Source organism: Ips typographus, linkage group LG13, assembly GCF_016097725.1.
Source record: "Ips typographus isolate SLU linkage group LG13, UJ_Ityp_2.0, whole genome shotgun sequence".
NCBI lineage: Eukaryota > Metazoa > Arthropoda > Insecta > Coleoptera > Curculionidae > Ips > Ips typographus.
The window spans coordinates 7,265,911-7,291,967 of NC_138434.1; the positions used below are offsets into that span (position 1 = coordinate 7,265,911).

Sequence of the window (26,057 nt, forward strand, 5' to 3'; positions counted from 1 at the left end):
CAAAAATATAATAATATACAGGGTGTTCCATTTAAAATATGTCAGTTGGTACTTCCGGTATAACCGGTAATGTTATAAGGTTGAAAATGTTTTAGTTGGATTGAGCATGCTGACTTTACTATGTTACCAAATTTTCAAAACTTACCTATCGGTAGTAGTCTTTCGTCATGGAATACCCTGTATACTTAGGTATACTAACAGTAAGAATTTTAAAAACACTGCAGCATTTAAAAAAAAAAGAAGTAATCAAAATGTTCGATTAGGTTAACTTTATGTACATATTAAAAAAATTAGGATCTGTATTATAAACTCGGTACCTACTTACCTTCACTATTTTGTAAGGTAATTATTAATACAAATAGCACAACTCGCATATTCCGTTTTTAATACAACAATGATCACCAAGCTTTATACATTTCGAATGCATTTTTCTTAAACAAGATTGACATTTGACAACACTGTCGGTTGACAAACAATTTCTGGAACAGAACATACATACTGTATTGACACAGGTGGCGTTATTCAAAATTTTGGTCTTTAAATACTTTCTATATTCCACCAAGTTACATTGGACTTCTGCATCCCTTCCTTTGTGAAGTTGTTCAAAAAAGTATATAATTAGAGGACCGCAATTAAAACTGTCCTTTTGTAAAAAGAGTTTTTCTATTTTGATTTTTAAGTTTTGAAATTGTATATTAGTATTATGATAATGATTATACCTGTTAAGAAAGTTTTGTAGAATTAATAATTTTGTTTTAGATTTTTCATAGGAGCTTCTATAAGGGTCAATATTACTGAATGTTTGGTTTTGTAAGTCGACCATTGCTAGGCAGAAGTGATTTCCATTAACAATATGCGGCATTACTATTTTTGGTTTATCTAAATAAATATTTTTAAGAAAATAATCGCTGTACATTGTATCAGAAAATATTTTTGTGGCTATTATTTCATCTACTATTTGTGTACGAGAATCTTCGTTTAGTATGTGCATTAGTAAGGACACACTTAATCCAGTGAGCCAATTTTCAAATTCATAAAATAATTTTCTACATACGAGTTACTGTACCGGTTTTTAACAGGATCTGTTATCATTAAAGCACTCCATAGAGGTACGTAGGGCATGTAGTGATTTAAAAGTATTTCGTGGAACTCTAAGCTATAAAAGGAGTTGGTTACCCCGCTTTTGGCAACTTGCATTTCGTTTTTTATATCATTAAAATGGTGATAAAATGGACTTTTCAAATATAAAGGATCATTATCGTCAAGATGTGTATAGAGGTTCTCACTTTTCAAATTATTATGTATCGAAGGTTCTCCAAGAGAATGATCCATTTCTAATAAAAACTTATAAGCTGCCTCTACTGATGTATCACGATATGGCGATAATATCAGAATTGTTACATTAGAAAAAATACTTTATTAGTCCTGAAATTTGGAAGGTGTTAGTATGTGTGGATTTTGAGATATTAGCATTTGAATATTTATCGACCGATATAAACAATGTGTTATAACAAATGTCTGACGGCTGTCCAAGGGCTGTTCTCTACAGATTCTGTTACCTCGGGTAGTACTTTATTAGTCCTGAAATTTGGAAGGTGTTAGTATGTGTAGATTTTGAGATATTAGCATTTGAATATTTATCGACCGATATAAACAATGTGTTATAACAAATGTCTGACGGCTGTCCAAGGGCTGTTCTCTACAGATTCTGTTACCTCGGGTAGTACTTTATTAGTCCTGAAATTTGGAAGGTGTTAGTATGTGTAGATTTTGAGATATTAGCATTTGAATATTTATCATTAATAGCATTCGAATATTATAAGTATATTATATAACAAGTGGTTTGACAAGACGTTTTTTCAGTTGTTAATGACAAAACATTTAGTTATGATAAACATAACTAATCCTCTGACGCAATTAGATGATGATTTAAAAAATACTCGACGCCACTGGTCATTCGGGTGTTTCCGCCAAATTGGCTGCTAAGTTCACATCAGTAATAAAAAATGGTTTAAGTCACTTGCTGCAAAGTAACTATTAAATCACTCTGAATGACATTCGCCTATTTACAGATGTAAACAAACAAACATCAATGTTGCATCTACGGGGCGCGGTGCAAATTTAATAGAACTGAAGGCGAACTCTCTAACGAATAGCAAGGAAATTTCTTTGCTATCATAGAAAACCCTTCTCTATCGTAATATATGGTACTCTCTACGTTTCAATTGGTGAAGATCGGCACTCAACGTAGCTATTCGGGTAGTGTAAAATAGAAAGACCAAATGAGGTCTTGCTATGATTTTATCTCTCTTGCGGCTATGAAATTTTGTATTTACCAATCTTTCTCTTCCGTCGTCTTCTAAAATTCAAATGTTTTGTTTTTTAACCTTTATGCCCGTCAGTGTCAACATTGTGTCAATAAGGTTGGGTTGGGGACCAATTGATTGTGTTTGCAATGTATCTATTAGTTATTGTTTTTGAGGTGTAAGCTGTTCATGATGGAATGGTTGTGTTATGGCTATATGGGTTCCATCAACACATTCTAAAGTCCCACTCTACTTTCTTCACGAAATGCATAAAAATTGTTTACAAGCAACTGAAAAATATTAATGGTCCAACAAGAAAATAAGAAACTGAAGAGACAGAACTACAATAAATAAAACCAACAACAAAAATGGCAACAAAACGAATTATTTTAGAATGTAAACTTAAAAATATGATTAATTACTGAAAAAGAAAGTAAAAAACGTAGAATTATTCAAATTATTGTCATTGATACTTGTCATTAACCCTGAATACGACGAAACAAGTAAAAGTCCTAGATTTATTACTAGAAATTAGCCAATGTTTTTAGGACCGATAAGTTCCCGTTTTCTGTTGACGGTGTCAGCCGAATGTGATAGAAAATAGGTTAGAGAGTACCAACAGTTAATAGAAAGAAATTTTCTTTCTTGTCTATTTCTATGCGTTTTCTATTTCCTACATCGTTACGGAGTTCACCTCCTGTAATTTTCGTTTTTTTTTTTAATATAAGAAGTCGAAATTTAATAAAATACTGTATAAGACACGTGACTTAAACCGTTTTATTCACTCGAATAAATATGAATGAATGGTTTGTCCCTTCCAAAATAAATAACTATAAACTTGCACTTAACAATATAAAAAATTGGAATTTGGCAAAAAATGAAGTTCCTAAAATGATGATCTTTCTCTTGGAAACATAAATAAGCCTTTTAAGTTAGAGATAATGCTAACAAATCTCTTTTTCTGATTAACCTAAATAGTTTAGCAATGCTTGTATAATAATAACATTTTCTGCGGGGATTTCTTTTCTAGATACATTTTTAACTATGATTGATTTGCTCTAATGATCGTCCGACATATCGTGTTTGATAAGTACTGTCAAATAATGACATTTTTTGAAACGGCCCATTAACTCAAAACCAATAACTAAAGTAAAAATAGTTTTTATTGAATTATTTTGTTATTTATGAAGCAAATCATAAGTTATTATACATCACTAAAATCAGAATAAAACGTAATATTTGGTGGGATAAAAATCCATAAGAAAAAAGAAAGTTGATGATGACTGACAGAAAACGAAACATCGTGTGGCAAATTTGAATCCATCATCGAATAGCTAGGAAAAAGTGGCAATGAAAAGATGCTTTTAGTTTTGGGATATCTCTTCAAATAAGATTAGAAATAAATAAAAACAAAAAATCAAATTTTCAGTTTTTTTCGGATATCTTCGGAAGTACTCGGAAAACCGAAATTTTTAAAACTGCATTTGGTTGAGCTTTACATTGCGCAACTTTGCCCCAATTTAAACATTCTCGTATCTCCTATAGTTTCTGAGATCCCAATGGTGAGGGTCGAATTTGAATTACCCTGTATATGATATACAGGGTGATCAAAAGACAATTTCAACGGCTACAAATTGGTATATTGAACCACCCTGTAACTGTCAAAATAACAGAGTTACGGGCTGTCACAGTAAAAATTGTCAAAATCACAAAACAACTGAGTTTTCGCAATGAATATACGAGGAAGTATTGAAAAGTAAGGTCTCCTATTTTTTTTTTCATAGAAAATCAAAATTATTTACAACTTTGCGTACATCGTTAGAAAGGTTGAACATTTTGCTATTTTTCTACATAGTCGCCTTGTCGTTCAATCACTTTTCGCATCCTGGTAACCAGTTTTTTAATGCCGGCGTCGTAGAACTCTCCCGCCGCGTCGCAAAGCCAACTGACTACTGCTTTTTGCACTTCCTCATCTGACTTGAATTTCCGTCCTCCAAGGTGTTTTTTGAGAGCGGGGAACAAGTGGTAGTCGCTGGGGGCAACGTCCGGACTGTAAGGAGGGTGGTTGATGATATCCCAGCCGAATCCATTAAGTAGGGTGGTCGTTTGGTGTGACACATGTGGGCGCGCATTGTCATGATGCAAACACACTCCTTTGGTGAGTCTACCCCTTCTTTTGTTTTGGATGGCTCGCCAAAGTTTCTTGAGAGTCTCGCAGTAGCTTTCTGAGTTGATTGTTGTTCCTTTCGGCATAAAATCCACCAACAGAACCCCGTTTCTGTCCCAGAAAACGGTCGCCATAACCTTTCCCGCTGACTTCTCTGTCTTGAACTTTTTGGGCTTCGGTGAGGTCGGGTGACGCCATTGTTTCGACTGTGCCTTCGTTTCCGGGGTGTAATGATGTGCCCAAGTTTCGTCTCCAGTCACAATCGAATCCAGAAAATCTTCACCCTCTTCTTCATAGCGGCGGAGAAATTCTGTGGCACTTTCCACGCGCTTTCTTTTGTGTTCGTCGGTAAGCTGCTTAGGGACCCACCTGGAGGACACCTTGTGGTAACCGAGGACCTCCGACACAATATTCTGCACAGAGAAATAGCCACACTCTTCATTAAGACCTTCCCTTATTTCATGAAGAGTTATTCTCCGGTTATTGCGCACCATCTCGTCGATTCGAGCAGCCGTTGATTCCGGTAAACTCGGCCGCCCCGACCGCGGCTCATCGTGGACATTTTCGCGGCCTTCAGAAAACTCCCGGCACCACTTCCGCACGTTTTTTATGTCCATGCACTTCTCACCATATACTTCCACTAACTGGCGATGAATGTCTATCGGAGAAACCTTTTTTGCGTTCAAAAATCGAATGACTGAGCGCAGTTTGCACCTCGCGGGCGAGCTCAGCGGTAGCTCCATCTTAAGCGACTGCTACGCAAGAACTGGCCGTCCTAAGGTATTGCGCATGATTATACACTGTGATGGGGAAATCGAGGAATGTAGCGCTGTTGTCAAATTTCGCCTAGCAACTCACGTCCCAAAATGGCATCGTTGGAGATTTTGTCGATAACTATTCTATCATAGTAGCTGCAAGTAAGCCAAGTGAAAACCAGTAAAGATCGGATACTTGACAAATGACAATTCGAAAACCCACGAATGGGTGAAACAGGCAGCCGACGATGCACGAAGCAGTAAGAAGCAAGGTAAGAAATGAAAAACTATGAATGAAAGTGCTACAAGTATATTGTTTATTTTTAATTCGGCTTACTGCTTACTTCTTGCGGATTCCAAACTATGAATTCAGCTTAACTCACTTATTCGACGTTTCAGGTAAAAACGCTATACAGGGTGGTCAAAAGAGAATTTCAAGGGCTACAAATTGACAAACAAATTTATATCGAACCACCCTACAAATTGTCAAAATAACCGAGTTATTGACAATACAATGGAGTAGTTTACAGGGTGATTCAATCAATTTTTAACATCCCTGTAACTAAAAAATACCAAATATGAATTACAGTATACAGGGTGACCCAAATTTGAGCAACAAAGCAAACTTATAATTTTTTATTCGATTTTTGGAATCTACGTCAAATTCTAGGCCTACTTGATGTAAAATGTTTGTATCGATATTCAATTGTTTTTGCTCTAGCAGCCTTACTTTGACCACCCTCCTTTTCCAGAAAATCGTTCATAACTCGCTTATTTGAAACACCCTGTATAAACACATCGTATAACGAAAGAAAGTTAATAAACGGAGCTATCACGTGACGTTGAGCGGGCACGGCTAAGTTGTCCCGTTTAGCCGCTAGAGGGTGTAAAAGTTGACTCTCGTTTTTTGCAGTTTTTACTCAGTATCTCCGGAACGTTTCCGTTTAGAGGTCCGAAATTTTGACCACAAATGCACCTCGATGGGATGCAACTTTTACCTTCTATACACTTTTTTGGTACCATGCACCGCTTTACCTTGAAAAATTTAAAACTAGAATTGTCAAGAATTTTCACCTTCCAATTTTTTTCAGAAAATTTTGTATTTTCAAAATTAACCTCAACTGCTTAAACACCTTCAGGTTAATAGTACAAAAATGACGCAAAGTGTCATTTGTCAAAATGTCATTTTGCAAGGGTGCCACGCCCTAAAGTGTCAAAATTGACATAATTTCAAGGTCATCGCCGAAATGGTGCCAGTTAGAGCAAAATGGACGTCAGATTTGTGTTCCCCAGGTTCATATTAGTTAAAAAAATCACTTTGATTCAGGAAAATTCAAAATGATCGCCGCTAGTATAGTAGGCCCAAAAAATCCCTAATTTAGATTAAATTCTGGTACACTTTTCCAGAAAATCGTCCATAACTCGCTTATTTGAAACACCCTGTATAAACACATCGTATAACGAAAGAAAGATAATTAACGGGGCTATCACGTGACCCCGAGCGGGCACGAATGTGTCGTCCCGTTTAGCCGGTAGAGGGCGTCAAATTTGACCAAAGTTTTCTATCCAATTTTCGTGCACTCTTTTGTTTAAACCTAAAAAACTACCTTATTTCTACCACAAAGTGTGTACTTTTATACGTCAATGAAAGGCTAATAAAATGGGCTTTCTAACCATATAAAAACATTAGTTGATTAGTTAAATAGTTTGGCCGCTAGAGGGCTTTAAATTTGACCAAAGTTTTCTATCCAATTTTCCTGGACTGTTTCGTTTAAACCCAAAAAACTACCTTATTTGTTCCACAAAGTGGGTACTTTTATATGTCAATGGATAGCTAATAAAATGGGCCTTCTAACCATATAAAAATAATAATTGATTAATTAAATAGTTTTTCCGCTAGAGGGCTTCAAAGTTGACCAAAGTTTTCTATCCAATTTTCGTGCACTCTTTTGTTTAAACCTAAAAAACTACCTTATTTGTTCCACAAAGTGTGTACTTTTATATGTCAATGGAAAGCTAATAAAATGGGCTTTCTAACCATATATAAACATTAGTTGATTGGTTAAATAGTTTGGCCGATAGAGGGCTTCAAAGTTGACCAAAGTTTTCTATCCAATTTTCCTGCACGGTTTCGTTTAAACCCAAAAAACTACCTTATTTGTTCCACAAAGTGTGCACTCTTATATGTCAATGGAAAGCTAATAAAATGGGCTTTCTAATCATATAAAAACATTAGTTGATTAGTTAAATAGTTTGGCCGATAGAGGGCTTCAAAGTTGACCAAAGTTTTCTATTCAATTTTCGTCCACTGTTTTGTTTAAACCTAAAAAACTACCTTATTTCTACCACAAAGTGTGTACTTTTATATGTCAATGGAAAGCTAATAAAATGGGCTTTCTAACCATATAAAAACATTAGTTGATTAGTTAAATAGTTGGGCCGCTAGAGGGCTTTAAAGTTAACCAGAGTTTTCTATCCAATTTTCCTGGACTGTTTCGTTTAAACCCAAAAAACTACCTTATTTGTTCCAGAAAGTGGGTACTTTTATATGTCAATGGAAAGCTAATAAAATGGGCCTTCTAACCATATAAAAACATTAGTTGATTAGTTAAATAGTTGGGCCGCTAGAGGGCTTTAAAGTTAAGCAGAGTTTTCTATCCAATTTTCGTGCACTCTTTTGTTTAAACCCAAAAAACTACCTTATTTGTTCCACAAAGTGGGTACTTTTATATGTCAATGGAAAGCTAATAAAATGGGCTTTCTAACCATATAAAAATATTAATTGATTAGTTAAATAGTTTTGCCGCTAGAGGGCTTCAAAGTTGACCAAAGTTTTCTATCCAATTTTCCTGCACGGTTTCGTTTAAACCCAAAAAACTACCTTATTTGTTCCACAAAGTGGGTACTTTTATATGTCAATGGAAAGCTAATAAAATGGACCTTCTAACCATACAAAAACATTAGTTGATTAGTTAAATAGTTTGACCGCTAGAGGGCTTTAAATTAGACCAAAGTTTTCTATCCAATTTTCCTGCACGGTTTCGTTTAAACCCAAAAAACTACCTTATTTGTTCCACAAAGTGTGTACTTTTATATGTCAATGGATAGCTAATAAAATGGGCCTTCTAACCATATAAAAATATAAATTGATTAGTTAAATAGTTTTGCCGCTAGAGGGCTTCAAAATTGACCAAAGTTTTCTATCCAATTTTCGTGCACTCTTTTGTTTAAACCTAAAAAACTACCTTATTTGTTCCACAAAGTGTGTACTTTTATATGTCAATGGAAAGCTAATAAAATGGGCTTTCTAACCATATAAAAACATTAGTTGATTAGTTAAATAGTTGGGCCGCTAGAGGGCTTTAAAGTTAACCAGAGTTTTCTATCCAATTTTCCTGGACTGTTTCGTTTAAACCCAAAAAACTACCTTATTTGTTCCAGAAAGTGGGTACTTTTATATGTCAATGGAAAGCTAATAAAATGGGCCTTCTAACCATATAAAAACATTAGTTGATTAGTTAAATAGTTGGGCCGCTAGAGGGCTTTAAAGTTAAGCAGAGTTTTCTATCCAATTTTCGTGCACTCTTTTGTTTAAACCCAAAAAACTACCTTATTTGTTCCACAAAGTGGGTACTTTTATATGTCAATGGAAAGCTAATAAAATGGGCTTTCTAACCATATAAAAATATTAATTGATTAGTTAAATAGTTTTGCCGCTAGAGGGCTTCAAAGTTGACCAAAGTTTTCTATCCAATTTTCCTGCACGGTTTCGTTTAAACCCAAAAAACTACCTTATTTGTTCCACAAAGTGGGTACTTTTATATGTCAATGGAAAGCTAATAAAATGGACCTTCTAACCATACAAAAACATTAGTTGATTAGTTAAATAGTTTGACCGCTAGAGGGCTTTAAATTAGACCAAAGTTTTCTATCCAATTTTCCTGCACGGTTTCGTTTAAACCCAAAAAACTACCTTATTTGTTCCACAAAGTGTGTACTTTTATATGTCAATGGATAGCTAATAAAATGGGCCTTCTAACCATATAAAATATAAATTGATTAGTTAAATAGTTTTGCCGCTAGAGGGCTTCAAAATTGACCAAAGTTTTCTATCCAATTTTCGTGCACTCTTTTGTTTAAACCTAAAAAACTACCTTATTTGTTCCACAAAGTGTGTACTTTTATATGTCAATGGAAAGCTAATAAAATGGGCTTTCTAACCATATAAAAACATTAGTTGATTAGTTAAATAGTTGGGCCGCTAGAGGGCTTTAAAATTAACCAGAGTTTTCTATCCAATTTTCGTGCACTCTTTTGTTTAAACCCAAAAAACTACCTTATTTGTTCCAGAAAGTGGGTACTTTTATATGTCAATGGACAGCTAATAAAATGGGCCTTCTAACCATATAAAAATATTAATTGATTAGTTAAATAGTTTTGCCGCTAGAGGGCTTCAAAGTTGACCAAAGTTTTCTATCCAATTTTCGTCCACTGTTTTGTTTAAACCTAAAAAACTACCTTATTTCTACCACAAAGTGTGTACTTTTATACGTCAATGGAAAGCTAATAAAATGGACCTTCTAACCATACAAAAACATTAGTTGATTAGTTAAATAGTTTGACCGCTAGAGGGCTTTAAATTTGACCAAAGTTTTCTATCCAATTTTCCTGCACGGTTTCGTTTAAACCCAAAAAACTACCTTATTTGTTCCACAAAGTGTGTACTTTTATATGTCAATGGATAGCTAATAAAATGGGCCTTCTAACCATATAAAAATATTAATTGATTAGTTAAATAGTTTTGCCGCTAGAGGGCTTCAAAATTGACCAAAGTTTTCTATCCAATTTTCCTGCACGGTTTTGTTTAAACCTAAAAAACTACCTTATTTCTACCACAAAGTGTGTACTTTTATACGTCAATGGAAAGCTAATAAAATGGACCTTCTAACCATACAAAAACATTAGTTGATTAGTTAAATAGTTTGACCGCTAGAGGGCTTCAAAGTTGACCAAAGTTTTCTATCCAATTTTCGTGCACTCTTTTGTTTAAACCTAAAAAACTACCTTATTTGTTCCACAAAGTGTGTACTTTTATATGTCAATGGAAAGCTAATAAAATGGGCTTTCTAACCATATAAAAACATTAGTTGATTAGTTAAATAGTTTTACCGCTAGAGGGCTTCAAAGTTGACCAAAGTTTTCTATTCAATTTTCGTCCACTGTTTTGTTTAAACCTAAAAAACTACCTTATTTCTACCACAAAGTGTGTACTTTTATACGTCAATGGAAAGCTAATAAAATGGACCTTCTAACCATACAAAAACATTAGTTGATTAGTTAAATAGTTTTGCCGCTAGAGGGCTTCAAAGTTGACCAAAGTTTTCTATCCAATTTTCGTGCACTCTTTTGTTTAAACCTAAAAAACTACCTTATTTGTTCCACAAAGTGTGTACTTTTATATGTCAATGGAAAGCTAATAAAATGGGCTTTCTAACCATATAAAAACATTAGTTGATTAGTTAAATAGTTTTACCGCTAGAGGGCTTCAAAGTTGACCAAAGTTTTCTATTCAATTTTCGTCCACTGTTTTGTTTAAACCTAAAAAACTACCTTATTTCTACCACAAAGTGTGTACTTTTATACGTCAATGGAAAGCTAATAAAATGGACCTTCTAACCATACAAAAACATTAGTTGATTAGTTAAATAGTTTTGCCGCTAGAGGGCTTCAAAGTTGACCAAAGTTTTCTATCCAATTTTCGTGCACTCTTTTGTTTAAACCTAAAAAACTACCTTATTTGTTCCACAAAGTGTGTACTTTTATATGTCAATGGAAAGCTAATAAAATGGGCTTTCTAACCATATAAAAACATTAGTTGATTAGTTAAATAGTTTGGCCGCTAGAGGGCTTTAAATTTGACCAAAGTTTTCTATCCAATTTTCGTGCACTCTTTTGTTTAAACCTAAAAAACTACCTTATTTGTTCCACAAAGTGTGTACTTTTATATGTCAATGGAAAGCTAATAAAATGGGCTTTCTAACCATATAAAAACATTAGTTGATTAGTTAAATAGTTTTGCCGCTAGAGGGCTTTAAATTTGACCAAAGTTTTCTATCCAATTTTCCTGGACTGTTTCGTTTAAACCCAAAAAACTACCTTATTTGTTCCACAAAGTGTGTACTTTTATATGTCAATGGAAAGCTAATAAAATGGGCTTTCTAACCATATAAAAACATTAGTTGATTAGTTAAATAGTTTGGCCGCTAGAGGGCTTTAAATTTGACCAAAGTTTTCTATCCAATTTTCGTGCACTCTTTTGTTTAAACCTAAAAAACTACCTTATTTGTTCCACAAAGTGTGTACTTTTATATGTCAATGGAAAGCTAATAAAATGGGCTTTCTAACCATATAAAAACATTAGTTGATTAGTTAAATAGTTTGGCCGCTAGAGGGCTTCAAAGTTGACCAAAGTTTTCTATCCAATTTTCCTGCACGGTTTTGTTTAAACCCAAAAAACTACCTTATTTGTTCCACAAAGTGTGTACTTTTATATGTCAATGGAAAGCTAATAAAATGGGCTTTCTAACCATATATAAACATTAGTTGATTAGTTAAATAGTTTTGCCGCTAGAGGGCTTCAAAGTTGACCAAAGTTTTCTATCCAATTTTCGTGCACTCTTTTGTTTAAACCTAAAAAACTACCTTATTTGTTCCACAAAGTGTGTACTTTTATATGTCAATGGAAAGCTAATAAAATGGGCTTTCTAACCATATAAAAACATTAGTTGATTAGTTAAATAGTTTTGCCGCTAGAGGGCTTCAAAGTTGACCAAAGTTTTCTATCCAATTTTCGTGCACTCTTTTGTTTAAACCCAAAAAACTACCTTATTTGTTCCACAAAGTGGGTACTTTTATATGTCAATGGAAAGCTAATAAAATGGGCTTTCTAACCATATATAAACATTAGTTGATTAGTTAAATAGTTGGGCCGCTAGAGGGCTTTAAAGTTAACCAGAGTTTTCTATCCAATTTTCCTGGACTGTTTCGTTTAAACCTAAAAAACTACCTTATTTGTTCCACAAAGTGTGTACTTTTATATGTCAATGGAAAGCTAATAAAATGGGCTTTCTAACCATATATAAACATTAGTTGATTAGTTAAATAGTTGGGCCGCTAGAGGGCTTCAAAGTTAACCAAAGTTTTCTATCCAATTTTCGTGCACTCTTTTGTTTAAACCCAAAAAACTACCTTATTTGTTCCACAAAGTGGGTACTTTTATATGTCAATGGATAGCTAATAAAATGGGCCTTCTAACCATATAAAAATATTAATTAATTAGTTAAATAGTTTTGCCGCTAGAGGGCTTCAAAGTTGACCAAAGTTTTCTATCCAATTTTCGTGCACTCTTTTGTTTAAACCCAAAAAACTACCTTATTTGTTCCACAAAGTGGGTACTTTTATATGTCAATGGATAGCTAATAAAATGGACCTTCTAACCATACAAAAACATTAGTTGATTAGTTAAATAGTTTGACCGCTAGAGGGCTTTAAATTTGACCAAAGTTTTCTATCCAATTTTCCTGCACGGTTTCGTTTAAACCCAAAAAACTACCTTATTTGTTCCACAAAGTGTGTACTTTTATATGTCAATGGAAAGCTAATAAAATGGGCTTTCTAACCATATAAAAACATTAGTTGATTAGTTAAATGGTTTTGCCGCTAGAGGGCTTCAAAGTTGACCAAAGTTTTCTATCCAATTTTCGTGCACTCTTTTGTTTAAACCTAAAAAACTACCTTATTTGTTCCACAAAGTGTGTACTTTTATATGTCAATGGAAAGCTAATAAAATGGGCTTTCTAACCATATAAAAACATTAGTTGATTAGTTAAATGGTTTTGCCGCTAGAGGGCTTCAAAGTTGACCAAAGTTTTCTATCCAATTTTCGTGCACTCTTTTGTTTAAACCTAAAAAACTACCTTATTTGTTCCACAAAGTGTGTACTTTTATATGTCAATGGAAAGCTAATAAAATGGGCTTTCTAACCATATAAAAACATTAGTTGATTAGTTAAATAGTTTGGCCGCTAGAGGGCTTCAAAGTTGACCAAAGTTTTCTATCCAATTTTCCTGCACGGTTTTGTTTAAACCCAAAAAACTACCTTATTTGTTCCACAAAGTGTGTACTTTTATATGTCAATGGAAAGCTAATAAAATGGGCTTTCTAACCATATAAAAACATTAGTTGATTAGTTAAATAGTTTGGCCGCTAGAGGGCTTTAAATTTGACCAAAGTTTTCTATCCAATTTTCGTGCACTCTTTTGTTTAAACCTAAAAAACTACCTTATTTGTTCCACAAAGTGTGTACTTTTATATGTCAATGGAAAGCTAATAAAATGGGCTTTCTAACCATATAAAAACATTAGTTGATTAGTTAAATAGTTTTGCCGCTAGAGGGCTTTAAATTTGACCAAAGTTTTCTATCCAATTTTCCTGGACTGTTTCGTTTAAACCCAAAAAACTACCTTATTTGTTCCACAAAGTGTGTACTTTTATATGTCAATGGAAAGCTAATAAAATGGGCTTTCTAACCATATAAAAACATTAGTTGATTAGTTAAATAGTTTGGCCGCTAGAGGGCTTTAAATTTGACCAAAGTTTTCTATCCAATTTTCGTGCACTCTTTTGTTTAAACCTAAAAAACTACCTTATTTGTTCCACAAAGTGTGTACTTTTATATGTCAATGGAAAGCTAATAAAATGGGCTTTCTAACCATATAAAAACATTAGTTGATTAGTTAAATAGTTTGGCCGCTAGAGGGCTTCAAAGTTGACCAAAGTTTTCTATCCAATTTTCCTGCACGGTTTTGTTTAAACCCAAAAAACTACCTTATTTGTTCCACAAAGTGTGTACTTTTATATGTCAATGGAAAGCTAATAAAATGGGCTTTCTAACCATATATAAACATTAGTTGATTAGTTAAATAGTTTTGCCGCTAGAGGGCTTCAAAGTTGACCAAAGTTTTCTATCCAATTTTCGTGCACTCTTTTGTTTAAACCTAAAAAACTACCTTATTTGTTCCACAAAGTGTGTACTTTTATATGTCAATGGAAAGCTAATAAAATGGGCTTTCTAACCATATAAAAACATTAGTTGATTAGTTAAATAGTTTTGCCGCTAGAGGGCTTCAAAGTTGACCAAAGTTTTCTATCCAATTTTCGTGCACTCTTTTGTTTAAACCCAAAAAACTACCTTATTTGTTCCACAAAGTGGGTACTTTTATATGTCAATGGAAAGCTAATAAAATGGGCTTTCTAACCATATATAAACATTAGTTGATTAGTTAAATAGTTGGGCCGCTAGAGGGCTTTAAAGTTAACCAGAGTTTTCTATCCAATTTTCCTGGACTGTTTCGTTTAAACCTAAAAAACTACCTTATTTGTTCCACAAAGTGTGTACTTTTATATGTCAATGGAAAGCTAATAAAATGGGCTTTCTAACCATATATAAACATTAGTTGATTAGTTAAATAGTTGGGCCGCTAGAGGGCTTCAAAGTTAACCAAAGTTTTCTATCCAATTTTCGTGCACTCTTTTGTTTAAACCCAAAAAACTACCTTATTTGTTCCACAAAGTGGGTACTTTTATATGTCAATGGATAGCTAATAAAATGGGCCTTCTAACCATATAAAAATATTAATTAATTAGTTAAATAGTTTTGCCGCTAGAGGGCTTCAAAGTTGACCAAAGTTTTCTATCCAATTTTCGTGCACTCTTTTGTTTAAACCCAAAAAACTACCTTATTTGTTCCACAAAGTGGGTACTTTTATATGTCAATGGATAGCTAATAAAATGGACCTTCTAACCATATAAAAATATTAATTAATTAGTTAAATAGTTTTGCCGCTAGAGGGCTTCAAAGTTGACCAAAGTTTTCTATCCAATTTTCGTGCACTCTTTTGTTTAAACCCAAAAAACTACCTTATTTGTTCCACAAAGTGGGTACTTTTATATGTCAATGGATAGCTAATAAAATGGACCTTCTAACCATATAAAAATATTAATTAATTAGTTAAATAGTTTTGCCGCTAGAGGGCTTCAAAGTTGACCAAAGTTTTCTATCCAATTTTCGTGCACTCTTTTGTTTAAACCTAAAAAACTACCTTATTTGTTCCAAAAAGTGTGTACTTTTATATGTCAATGGAAAGCTAATAAAATGGGCTTTCTAACCATATAAAAACATTAGTTGATTAGTTAAATAGTTTGGCCGCTAGAGGGCTTTAAATTTGACCAAAGTTTTCTATCCAATTTTCCTGAACGGTTTCGTTTAAACCCAAAAAACTACCTTATTTGTTCCAGAAAGTGGGTACTTTTATATGTCAATGGAAAGCTAATAAAATGGGCCTTCTAACCATATATAAACATTAGTTGATTAGTTAAATAGTTTGGCCGCTAGAGGGCTTTAAATTTGACCAAAGTTTTCTATCCAATTTTCCTGCACGGTTTCGTTTAAACCCAAAAAACGACCTTATTTGTTCCAGAAAGTGGGTTCTTTTATATGTCAATGGATAGCTAATAAAATGGGCTTTCTAACCATACAAAAACATTAGTTGATTAGTTAAATAGTTTTGCCGCTAGAGGGCTTCAAAGTTGACCAAAGTTTTCTATCCAATTTTCCTGCACGGTTTCGTTTAAACCCAAAAAACTACCTTATTTGTTTCACAAAGTGTGTACTTTTATATGTCAATGGAAAGCTAATAAAATGGGCTTTCTAACCATATAAAAACATTAGTTGATTAGTTAAATAGTTTTGCCGCTAGAGGGCTTTAAATTTGACCAAAGTTTTCTATCCAATTTTCCTGCACGGTTTCGTTTAAACCCAAAAAACTACCTTATTTGTTTCACAAAGTGTGTACTTTTATATGTCAATGGAAAGCTAATAAAATGGGCTTTCTAACCATATAAAAACATTAGTTGATTAGTTAAATAGTTTTGCCGCTAGAGGGCTTTAAATTTGACCAAAGTTTTCTATCCAATTTTCCTGCACGGTTTCGTTTAAACCCAAAAAACTACCTTATTTGTTTCACAAAGTGTGTACTTTTATATGTCAATGGAAAGCTAATAAAATGGGCTTTCTAACCATATAAAAACATTAGTTGATTAGTTAAATAGTTTTGCCGCTAGAGGGCTTCAAAGTTGACCAAAGTTTTCTATCCAATTTTCGTGCACTCTTTTGTTTAAACCTAAAAAACTACCTTATTTGTTCCACGAAGTGTGTACTTTTATATGTCAATGGAAAGCTAATAAAATGGGCTTTCTAACCATATAAAAACATTAGTTGATTAGTTAAATGGTTTTGCCGCTAGAGGGCTTCAAAGTTGACCAAAGTTTTCTATCCAATTTTCGTGCACTCTTTTGTTTAAACCTAAAAAACTACCTTATTTGTTCCACAAAGTGTGTACTTTTATATGTCAATGGAAAGCTAATAAAATGGGCTTTCTAACCATATAAAAACATTAGTTGATTAGTTAAATAGTTTGGCCGCTAGAGGGCTTTAAATTTGACCAAAGTTTTCTATCCAATTTTCGTGCACTCTTTTGTTTAAACCTAAAAAACTACCTTATTTGTTCCACAAAGTGTGTACTTTTATATGTCAATGGAAAGCTAATAAAATGGGCTTTCTAACCATATAAAAACATTAGTTGATTAGTTAAATAGTTTGGCCGCTAGAGGGCTTTAAATTTGACCAAAGTTTTCTATCCAATTTTCGTGCACTCTTTTGTTTAAACCTAAAAAACTACCTTATTTGTTCCACAAAGTGTGTACTTTTATATGTCAATGGAAAGCTAATAAAATGGGCTTTCTAACCATATAAAAACATTAGTTGATTAGTTAAATAGTTTGGCCGCTAGAGGGCTTTAAATTTGACCAAAGTTTTCTATCCAATTTTCGTGCACTCTTTTGTTTAAACCTAAAAAACTACCTTATTTGTTCCACAAAGTGTGTACTTTTATATGTCAATGGAAAGCTAATAAAATGGGCTTTCTAACCATATAAAAACATTAGTTGATTAGTTAAATAGTTTGGCCGCTAGAGGGCTTCAAAGTTGACCAAAGTTTTCTATCCAATTTTCCTGCACGGTTTTGTTTAAACCCAAAAAACTACCTTATTTGTTCCACAAAGTGTGTACTTTTATATGTCAATGGAAAGCTAATAAAATGGGCTTTCTAACCATATATAAACATTAGTTGATTAATTAAATAGTTTTGCCGCTAGAGGGCTTCAAAGTTGACCAAAGTTTTCTATCCAATTTTCGTGCACTCTTTTGTTTAAACCTAAAAAACTACCTTATTTGTTCCACAAAGTGTGTACTTTTATATGTCAATGGAAAGCTAATAAAATGGGCTTTCTAACCATATAAAAACATTAGTTGATTAGTTAAATAGTTTTGCCGCTAGAGGGCTTCAAAGTTGACCAAAGTTTTCTATCCAATTTTCGTGCACTCTTTTGTTTAAACCCAAAAAACTACCTTATTTGTTCCACAAAGTGGGTACTTTTATATGTCAATGGAAAGCTAATAAAATGGGCTTTCTAACCATATATAAACATTAGTTGATTAGTTAAATAGTTGGGCCGCTAGAGGGCTTTAAAGTTAACCAGAGTTTTCTATCCAATTTTCGTGCACTCTTTTGTTTAAACCCAAAAAACTACCTTATTTGTTCCACAAAGTGGGTACTTTTATATGTCAATGGAAAGCTAATAAAATGGGCTTTCTAACCATATATAAACATTAGTTGATTAGTTAAATAGTTGGGCCGCTAGAGGGCTTCAAAGTTGACCAAAGTTTTCTATCCAATTTTCGTGCACTCTTTTGTTTAAACCCAAAAAACTACCTTATTTGTTCCACAAAGTGGGTACTTTTATATGTCAATGGAAAGCTAATAAAATGGGCTTTCTAACCATATAAAAACATTAGTTGATTAGTTAAATAGTTTTGCCGCTAGAGGGCTTCAAAGTTGACCAAAGTTTTCTATCCAATTTTCCTGCACGGTTTCGTTTAAACCCAAAAAACTACCTTATTTGTTCTACAAAGTGTGTACTTTTATATGTCAATGGAAAGCTAATAAAATGGGCTTTCTAACCATATAAAAACATTAGTTGATTAGTTAAATAGTTTTGCCGCTAGAGGGCTTTAAATTTGACCAAAGTTTTCTATCCAATTTTCGTGCACTCTTTTGTTTAAACCCAAAAAACTACCTTATTTGTTCCACAAAGTGGGTACTTTTATATGTCAATGGAAAGCTAATAAAATGGGCTTTCTAATCATATAAAAACATTAGTTGATTAGTTAAATAGTTTTGCCGCTAGAGGGCTTCAAAGTTGACCAAAGTTTTCTATCCAATTTTCCTGCACGGTTTCGTTTAAACCCAAAAAACTACCTTATTTCTACCACAAAGTGTGTACTTTTATATGTCAATGGATAGCTAATAAAATGGGCCTTCTAACCATATAAAAACATTAGTTGATTAGTTAAATAGTTTTGCCGCTAGAGGGCTTTAAATTTGACCAAAGTTTTCTATCCAATTTTCGTGCACTCTTTTGTTTAAACCTAAAAAACTACCTTATTTGTTCCACAAAGTGTGCACTTTTATATGTCAATGGAAAGCTAATAAAATGGACTTTCTAACCATACAAAAACATTAGTTGATTAGTTAAATAGTTTGGCCGCTAGAGGGCTTTAAATTTGACCAAAGTTTTCTATCCAATTTTCCTGCACGGTTTCGTTTAAACCCAAAAAACTACCTTATTTGTTCCACAAAGTGTGTACTTTTATATGTCAATGGAAAGCTAATAAAATGGGCCTTCTAACCATATAAAAACATTAGTTGATTAGTTAAATAGTTTTGCCGCTAGAGGGCTTTAAATTTGACCAAAGTTTTCTATCCAATTTTCGTGCACTCTTTTGTTTAAACCTAAAAAACTACCTTATTTGTTCCACAAAGTGTGCACTTTTATATGTCAATGGAAAGCTAATAAAATGGACTTTCTAACCATACAAAAACATTAGTTGATTAGTTAAATAGTTTGGCCGCTAGAGGGCTTTAAATTTGACCAAAGTTTTCTATCCAATTTTCCTGCACGGTTTCGTTTAAACCCAAAAAACTACCTTATTTGTTCCACAAAGTGGGTACTTTTATATGTCAATGGATAGCTAATAAAATGGACCTTCTAACCATATAAAAACATTAGTTGATTAGTTAAATAGTTTTGCCGCTAGAGGGCTTCAAAGTTGACCAAAGTTTTCTATCCAATTTTCGTGCACTCTTTTGTTTAAACCTAAAAAACTACCTTATTTGTTCCACAAAGTGTGCACTTTTATATGTCAATGGAAAGCTAATAAAATGGACTTTCTAACCATACAAAAACATTAGTTGATTAGTTAAATAGTTTGGCCGCTAGAGGGCTTCAAAGTTGACCAAAGTTTTCTATCCAATTTTCCTGCACGGTTTCGTTTAAACCCAAAAAACTACCTTATTTGTTCCACAAAGTGTGTACTTTTATATGTCAATGGAAAGCTAATAAAATGGACCTTCTAACCATACAAAAACATTAGTTGATTAGTTAAATAGTTTGGCCGCTAGAGGGCTTTAAATTTGACCAAAGTTTTCTATCCAATTTTCCTGGACTGTTTCGTTTAAACCCAAAAAACTACCTTATTTGTTCCAGAAAGTGGGTACTTTTATATGTCAATGGATAGCTAATAAAATGGGCCTTCTAACCATACAAAAATATTAATTGATTAGTTAAATAGTTTTGCCGCTAGAGGGCTTCAAAGTTGACCAAAGTTTTCTATCCAATTTTCGTGCACTCTTTTGTTTAAACCCAAAAAACTACCTTATTTGTTCCAGAAAGTGTGCACTTTTATATGTCAATGGAAAGCTAATAAAATGGGCTTTCTAACCATATATAAACATTAGTTGATTAGTTAACTAGTTTGGCCGCCAGAGGGCTTCAACTTACTTCAGGATAGGAAGAAGTAGTGAAAATCAGACTGTCAAAATTTTCGTCGCGCGCATCCGCCAATTCTTCCTCGTAATTTTCATCGATAAACTCGGCCACCGGCGACGTTGCCATCACTCCATTTGATTCAATGTGAATGAATTCGGCTGAAACGGAAAAAAAAAAACAAAAAATGTGAAATATAACACACACGCAACCAAACCGCAGTGAAAATTTGACAGTTACTATAATCACTAAGGTGTTGTTGTGGCAACAGCGCTAGTTCAATGACGGTCACAGTGCTGAAATTGAACTGGGACACCCTGTATATTTGTAAATCAGTGGATTGCGCACAGTCAGCGCTACACGGTGACCCAAAAAACTGCCCCTTTTCCGCAATATTTTTTTTTCCTGTTACAAATTTGATATCATCAACTACAGTTTTTGAGATAGCAATGCTAATGCATCGAATTTGTAACACCCTGTATAGTAGCGGCAATGAGTTGAGCAGTTCTTTTCAAACATTTTTGCTCTCTTTCAAATGTTTCGTAACTTTCACCGTTTTCGAGTTATTTAGCAACAACTGGTTTGATGCAACCAATTTTCAAGTCAGTTGAAATTTGAACACCCTGTAACTCGGTTATTTTTGGCGGTTGAACCACTCTAATGAGCCGTATTGAGCGCTTCTTTCCAGTGTTGTTGAGCAAAAAATTCTATTTGAAAAATTGCGTACAGGGTGACCAAAAACCAGTCAATCACCATACTTTCATGCACACCCTGTATACTGGAAGCAAAAACGGTCCTGCAAAGTTACGGTGTTGGGTTAAGGAGTTCATTAAGAACATTTTTGATCTCTTGCAAATTTTTCGTAACTTTTACCGTTTCTGAGTTATTTAGGAAAAATTGGTTTGATTGAAGACATTTTCAAATCAGTTAAATTTGTGATCCGAAACTTGAACACAGTTTAAAGGACAGTCAGGGACAAAATTGCCTGTAAAACCCACTTAGAGTGAGAGAATGACTGTTTTAAGCACATTTTTGGAATTCTTATTAAGTTTCCTATCTGATAACCTAAAAAAACACTACAAAATTTGGTACAGTCAGGGAGAAAAGCGGTGTTAAAGTTTGATCTCCCAGAAACACAGTTTGAAAGGACAGTCAAGGACAAAATTGCTTGTAAAACCCACTTGGAGTGAGAAAATGACTGTTTTAAGCACATTTTTGGAATTCTCATTAAATGTCCTATTCAATAACATGAAAAAACATTACAAAACTTGGTACAGTCAGGAAGAAAAGCGGTGTCAAAGTTTGAACTGCCAGAAACACAGTTTGAAAGGACAGTCAAGGACAAAATTGACTGTAAAACCCACTTAAAGTGAGATAATGACAGTTTTAAGCACATTTTTGGAATCTTTATTAAATTTCCTATTAAACAAAATAAAAAAACATTGCAAAATTTGGTACAGTCAAGGAGAAAAGTGGTGTTAAAGTTCGAACTACCAGAAACACAATTTGAAAGGACAGTCAAGGACAAAATTGCTTGTAAAACCCACTTGGAGTGAGAAAATGACTGTTTTAAGCACATTTTTGGAATTCTCATTAAATGTCCTATTCAATAACATGAAAAAACATTACAAAACTTGGTACAGTCAGGAAGAAAAGCGGTGTCAAAGTTTGAACTGCCAGAAACACAGTTTGAAAGGACAGTCAAGGACAAAATTGACTGTAAAACCCACTTAAAGTGAGATAATGACAGTTTTAAGCACATTTTTGGAATCTTTATTAAATTTCCTATTAAACAAAATAAAAAAACATTGCAAAATTTGGTACAGTCAAGGAGAAAAGTGGTGTTAAAGTTCGAACTACCAGAAACACAATTTGAAAGGACAGTCAAGGACAAAATTGCTTGTAAAACCCACATGGAGTGAGAAACTGACTGTTTTAAGCACATTTTTGGAATTCTCATTAAATTTCCTATTCAATAACATGAAAAAACATTACAAAACTTGGTACAGTCAGGGAGAAAAGCGGTGTCAAAGTTTGATCTCCCAGAAACACAGTTCAAGACAGTCAACGACAAAATTGTATGTAAAACCCACTTAAACCGAGAAAATGACAGTTTTAAGCACATTTTTGGAATCCTTATTAAATTTCCTATCTGATAACCTAAAAAAACACTACAAAATTTGGTACAGTCAGGGAGAAAAGCGGTGTTAAAGTTTGAACTACCAGAAACACAATTTGAAAGGACAGTCAAGGACAAAATTGCTTGTAAAACCCACTTAAAGCGAGAAAATGACAGTTTTAAGCACATTTTTGGAATTCTCATTAAATTTCCTATTCAATAACATGGAAAAACATTACAAAACTTGGTACAGTAGGGGAGAAAAGCGGTATCAAAGTTTGATCTCCCAGAAACACAGTTTGAAAGGACAGTCAAGGACAAAATTGCTTGTAAAACATACTTGGAGTGAGAAAATGACAGTTTTAAGCACATTTTTGGAATCTTTATTAAATTTCCTATTAAACAAAATAAAAAAACATTGCAAAATTTGGTACAGTCAAGGAGAAAAGTGGTATTAAAGTTTGAACTACCAGAAACACAGTTTGAAAGGACAGTCAAGGACAAAATTGCTTGTAAAACCCACTTGGAGTGAGAAAATGACTGTTTTAAGTACATTTTTAGAATTCTCATTAAATTTCCTATTCAATAACATAAAAAAACATTACAAAACTTGGTACAATCAGGGAAAAAAGTGGCGTCAAAGTTTGAACTCCCAGAAACACAGTTCAAGACAGTCAAGGACAAAATTGTTTGTAAAACCCACTTAAAGTGAGAAAATGACAGTTTTAAGCACATTTTTGGAATCCTTATTAAATTTCCTATCTGATAACCTAAAAAAACACTACAAAATTTGCTACAGTCAGGGAGAAAAGCGGTGTTAAAGTTTGAACTACCAGAAACACACAATTTGAAAGGACATTCAAGGACAAAATCGTCTCTAAAACCCACTTAGAGTCAGAAAATGATTATTTTTAGCTCATTTTTGGAATCCTCATTAAATTTCCTATTCAATAACATGAAAAAACATTACAACATTTGGTAGTCAAGGAGAAAAACGGTGTTAAAGTTTGATCACCCAGAAACACAGTTCAAGGCAGTCAAGAACAAAATTGCTTGTAAAATGCACTTAAAGTGAGAAAATTACAGTTTTAAGTACACTTTTGGAATCCTCTTTAAATTTCCTATTCAATAACGTGAAAAAACATTACAAAATTTGGTATAGTCAGCTAGAAAAGTGGTATCAAGTTTGAACTGCCAGAAACACAGTTTGAAAGAACAGTCAGGGACAAAATCGTCTGTAAAACCCACTTGGAGTGAGAAAATGACTGTTTTAAGCACATTTTTGGAATTCTCATTAAATTTCCTATTCAATAACATGAAAAAACATTACAAAACTTGGTACAGTAGGGGAGAAAAGCGGTATCAAAGTTTGATCTCCCAGAAACACAGTTTGAAAGGACAGTCAAGGACAAAATTGCTTGTAAAACCCACATGGAGTGAGAAAATGACTGTTTTAAGCACATTTTTGGAATTCTCATTAAATTTCCTCTTCAATAACATTAAAAAACACTACAAAATTTGCTACAGTCAGGGAGAAAAGCGGTGTTAAAGTTTGAACTACCAGAAACACACAATTTGAAAGGACAGTCAAAGACAAAATTGGTTGTAAAACTCACTTGGAGTGAGAAAATGACTGTTTTAAGCACATTTTTGGAATTCTCATTAAATTTCCTATTCAATAACATGAAAAAACATTACAAAACTTGGTACAGTAGGGGAGAAAAGCGGTATCAAAGTTTGATCTCCCAGAAACACAGTTTGAAAGGACAGTCAAGGACAAAATTGCTTGTAAAACCCACATGGAGTGAGAAAATGACTGTTTTAAGCACATTTTTGGAATTCTCATTAAATTTCCTCTTCAATAACATTAAAAAACACTACAAAATTTGCTACAGTCAGGGAGAAAAGCGGTGTTAAAGTTTGAACTACCAGAAACACACAATTTGAAAGGACAGTCAAAGACAAAATTGGTTGTAAAACTCACTTGGAGTGAGAAAATGACTGTTTTAAGCACATTTTTGGAATTCTCATTAAATTTCCTATTCAATAACATGAAAAAACATTACAAAACTTGGTACAGTAGGGGAGAAAAGCGGTATCAAAGTTTGATCTCCCAGAAACACAGTTTGAAAGGACAGTCAAGGACAAAATTGCTTGTAAAACCCACATGGAGTGAGAAAATGACTGTTTTAAGCACATTTTTGGAATTCTCATTAAATTTCCTCTTCAATAACATTAAAAAACACTACAAAATTTGCTACAGTCAGGGAGAAAAGCGGTGTTAAAGTTTGAACTACCAGAAACACACAATTTGAAAGGACAGTCAAAGACAAAATTGGTTGTAAAACTCACTTGGAGTGAGAAAATGACTGTTTTAAGCACATTTTTGGAATTCTCTTTAAATTTCCTATTCAATAACATGAAAAAACATTACAACATTTGGTACAGTCAAGGAGAAAAACGGTGTTAAAGTTTGATCACTCAGAAACACAGTTCAAGGCAGTCAAGGACAAAATTGCTTGTAAAAGGCACTTAAAGTGAGAAAATGACAGTTTTAAGTACATTTTTGGAATCCTTATTAAATTTCCTATCTGATAACCTAAAAAAACACTACAAAATTTGGTACAGTCAGGGGGAAAAGCGGTTTTAAAGTTTGAACTGCCAGAAACGCAGTTTGAAAGGACAGTCAAGGACAAAATTGATTGTAAAACCCACTTAAAGTGAGATAATGACAGTTTTAAGCACATTTTTGGAATCCTCATTAAATTTCCTATTCAATAACATGAAAAAACATTACAAAACTTGGTACAGTCAGGAAGAAAAGCGGTGTCAAAGTTTGAACTGCCAGAAACACAGTTTGACAGGACAGTCAAGGACAAAATTGCTTGTAAAACCCACTTGGAGTGAGAAACTGACTGTTTTAAGCACATTTTTAGAATTCTCATTAAATTTCCTATTCAATAACATGAAAAAACATTACAAAACTTGGTACAGTCAGGGAGAAAAGCGGTGTCAAAGTTTGATCTCCCAGAAACACAGTTCAAGACAGTCAACGACAAAATTGCTTGTAAAACCCACTTAAAGTGAAATAATGAAAGTTTTAAGCACATTTTTGGAATCCTTATTAAATTTCCTATCCGATAACCTGAAAAACACTACAAAATTTGGTACGGTCAGGGAGAAAAGCGGTGTTAAAGTTTGAACTGCCAGAAACACAGTTTGAAAGGACAGTCAAGGACAAAATCGACTGTAAAACCCACTTGGGGTGAGAAAGTGACTGTTTTTAGCACATTTTGGAATCCTCTTTAAATTTCCTATCCAATAACCTGAAAAACACTACAAAATTTGGTATAGTCAGCTAGAAAACTGGTATCAAGTTTGAACTGTCAGAAACACAGTTTTAAAGGACAGTCAGAGACAAAATCGTCTGTAAAACCCACTTGGAGTGAGAAAATGATTGTTTCAAGCACATTTTTGGAATCCTCATTAAATTTCATATCCAACAACCTGAAAAAACACTACAAAATTTGGTACAGTCAGGGAAAAAAGTGGTGTCAAAGTTTGAAATGCTAGAAACACACTTTGAAAGAACAGTCAGGGACAAAATCCTGACAAATGAAAGAAAAATAAAGTATGTAAAGTTCGTCCCAGAACTAGTGGCAGTGACGTAATAAATGTCGTTCCTTTTCTATAACATGTGATCTGAG

The 26,057-nt window shown here is 33.5% G+C and overlaps 1 protein-coding gene across 2 annotated transcripts in view; it reads right to left on the reverse strand.

Moving 5' to 3' along the window:
- The window catches only part of RhoGAP68F (Rho GTPase activating protein at 68F), a 65,870-nt gene that overhangs the window by 33,544 nt on the left and 6,269 nt on the right, over window positions 1-26,057 (reverse strand). For both annotated transcript variants that reach the window (XM_081991849.1, XM_081991848.1), the window contains exon 3: window positions 20,247-20,392. In XM_081991849.1, the coding sequence (XP_081847975.1) occupies window positions 20,247-20,392 (146 nt within the window). The remainder of the gene's footprint in view (window positions 1-20,246; window positions 20,393-26,057) is intronic.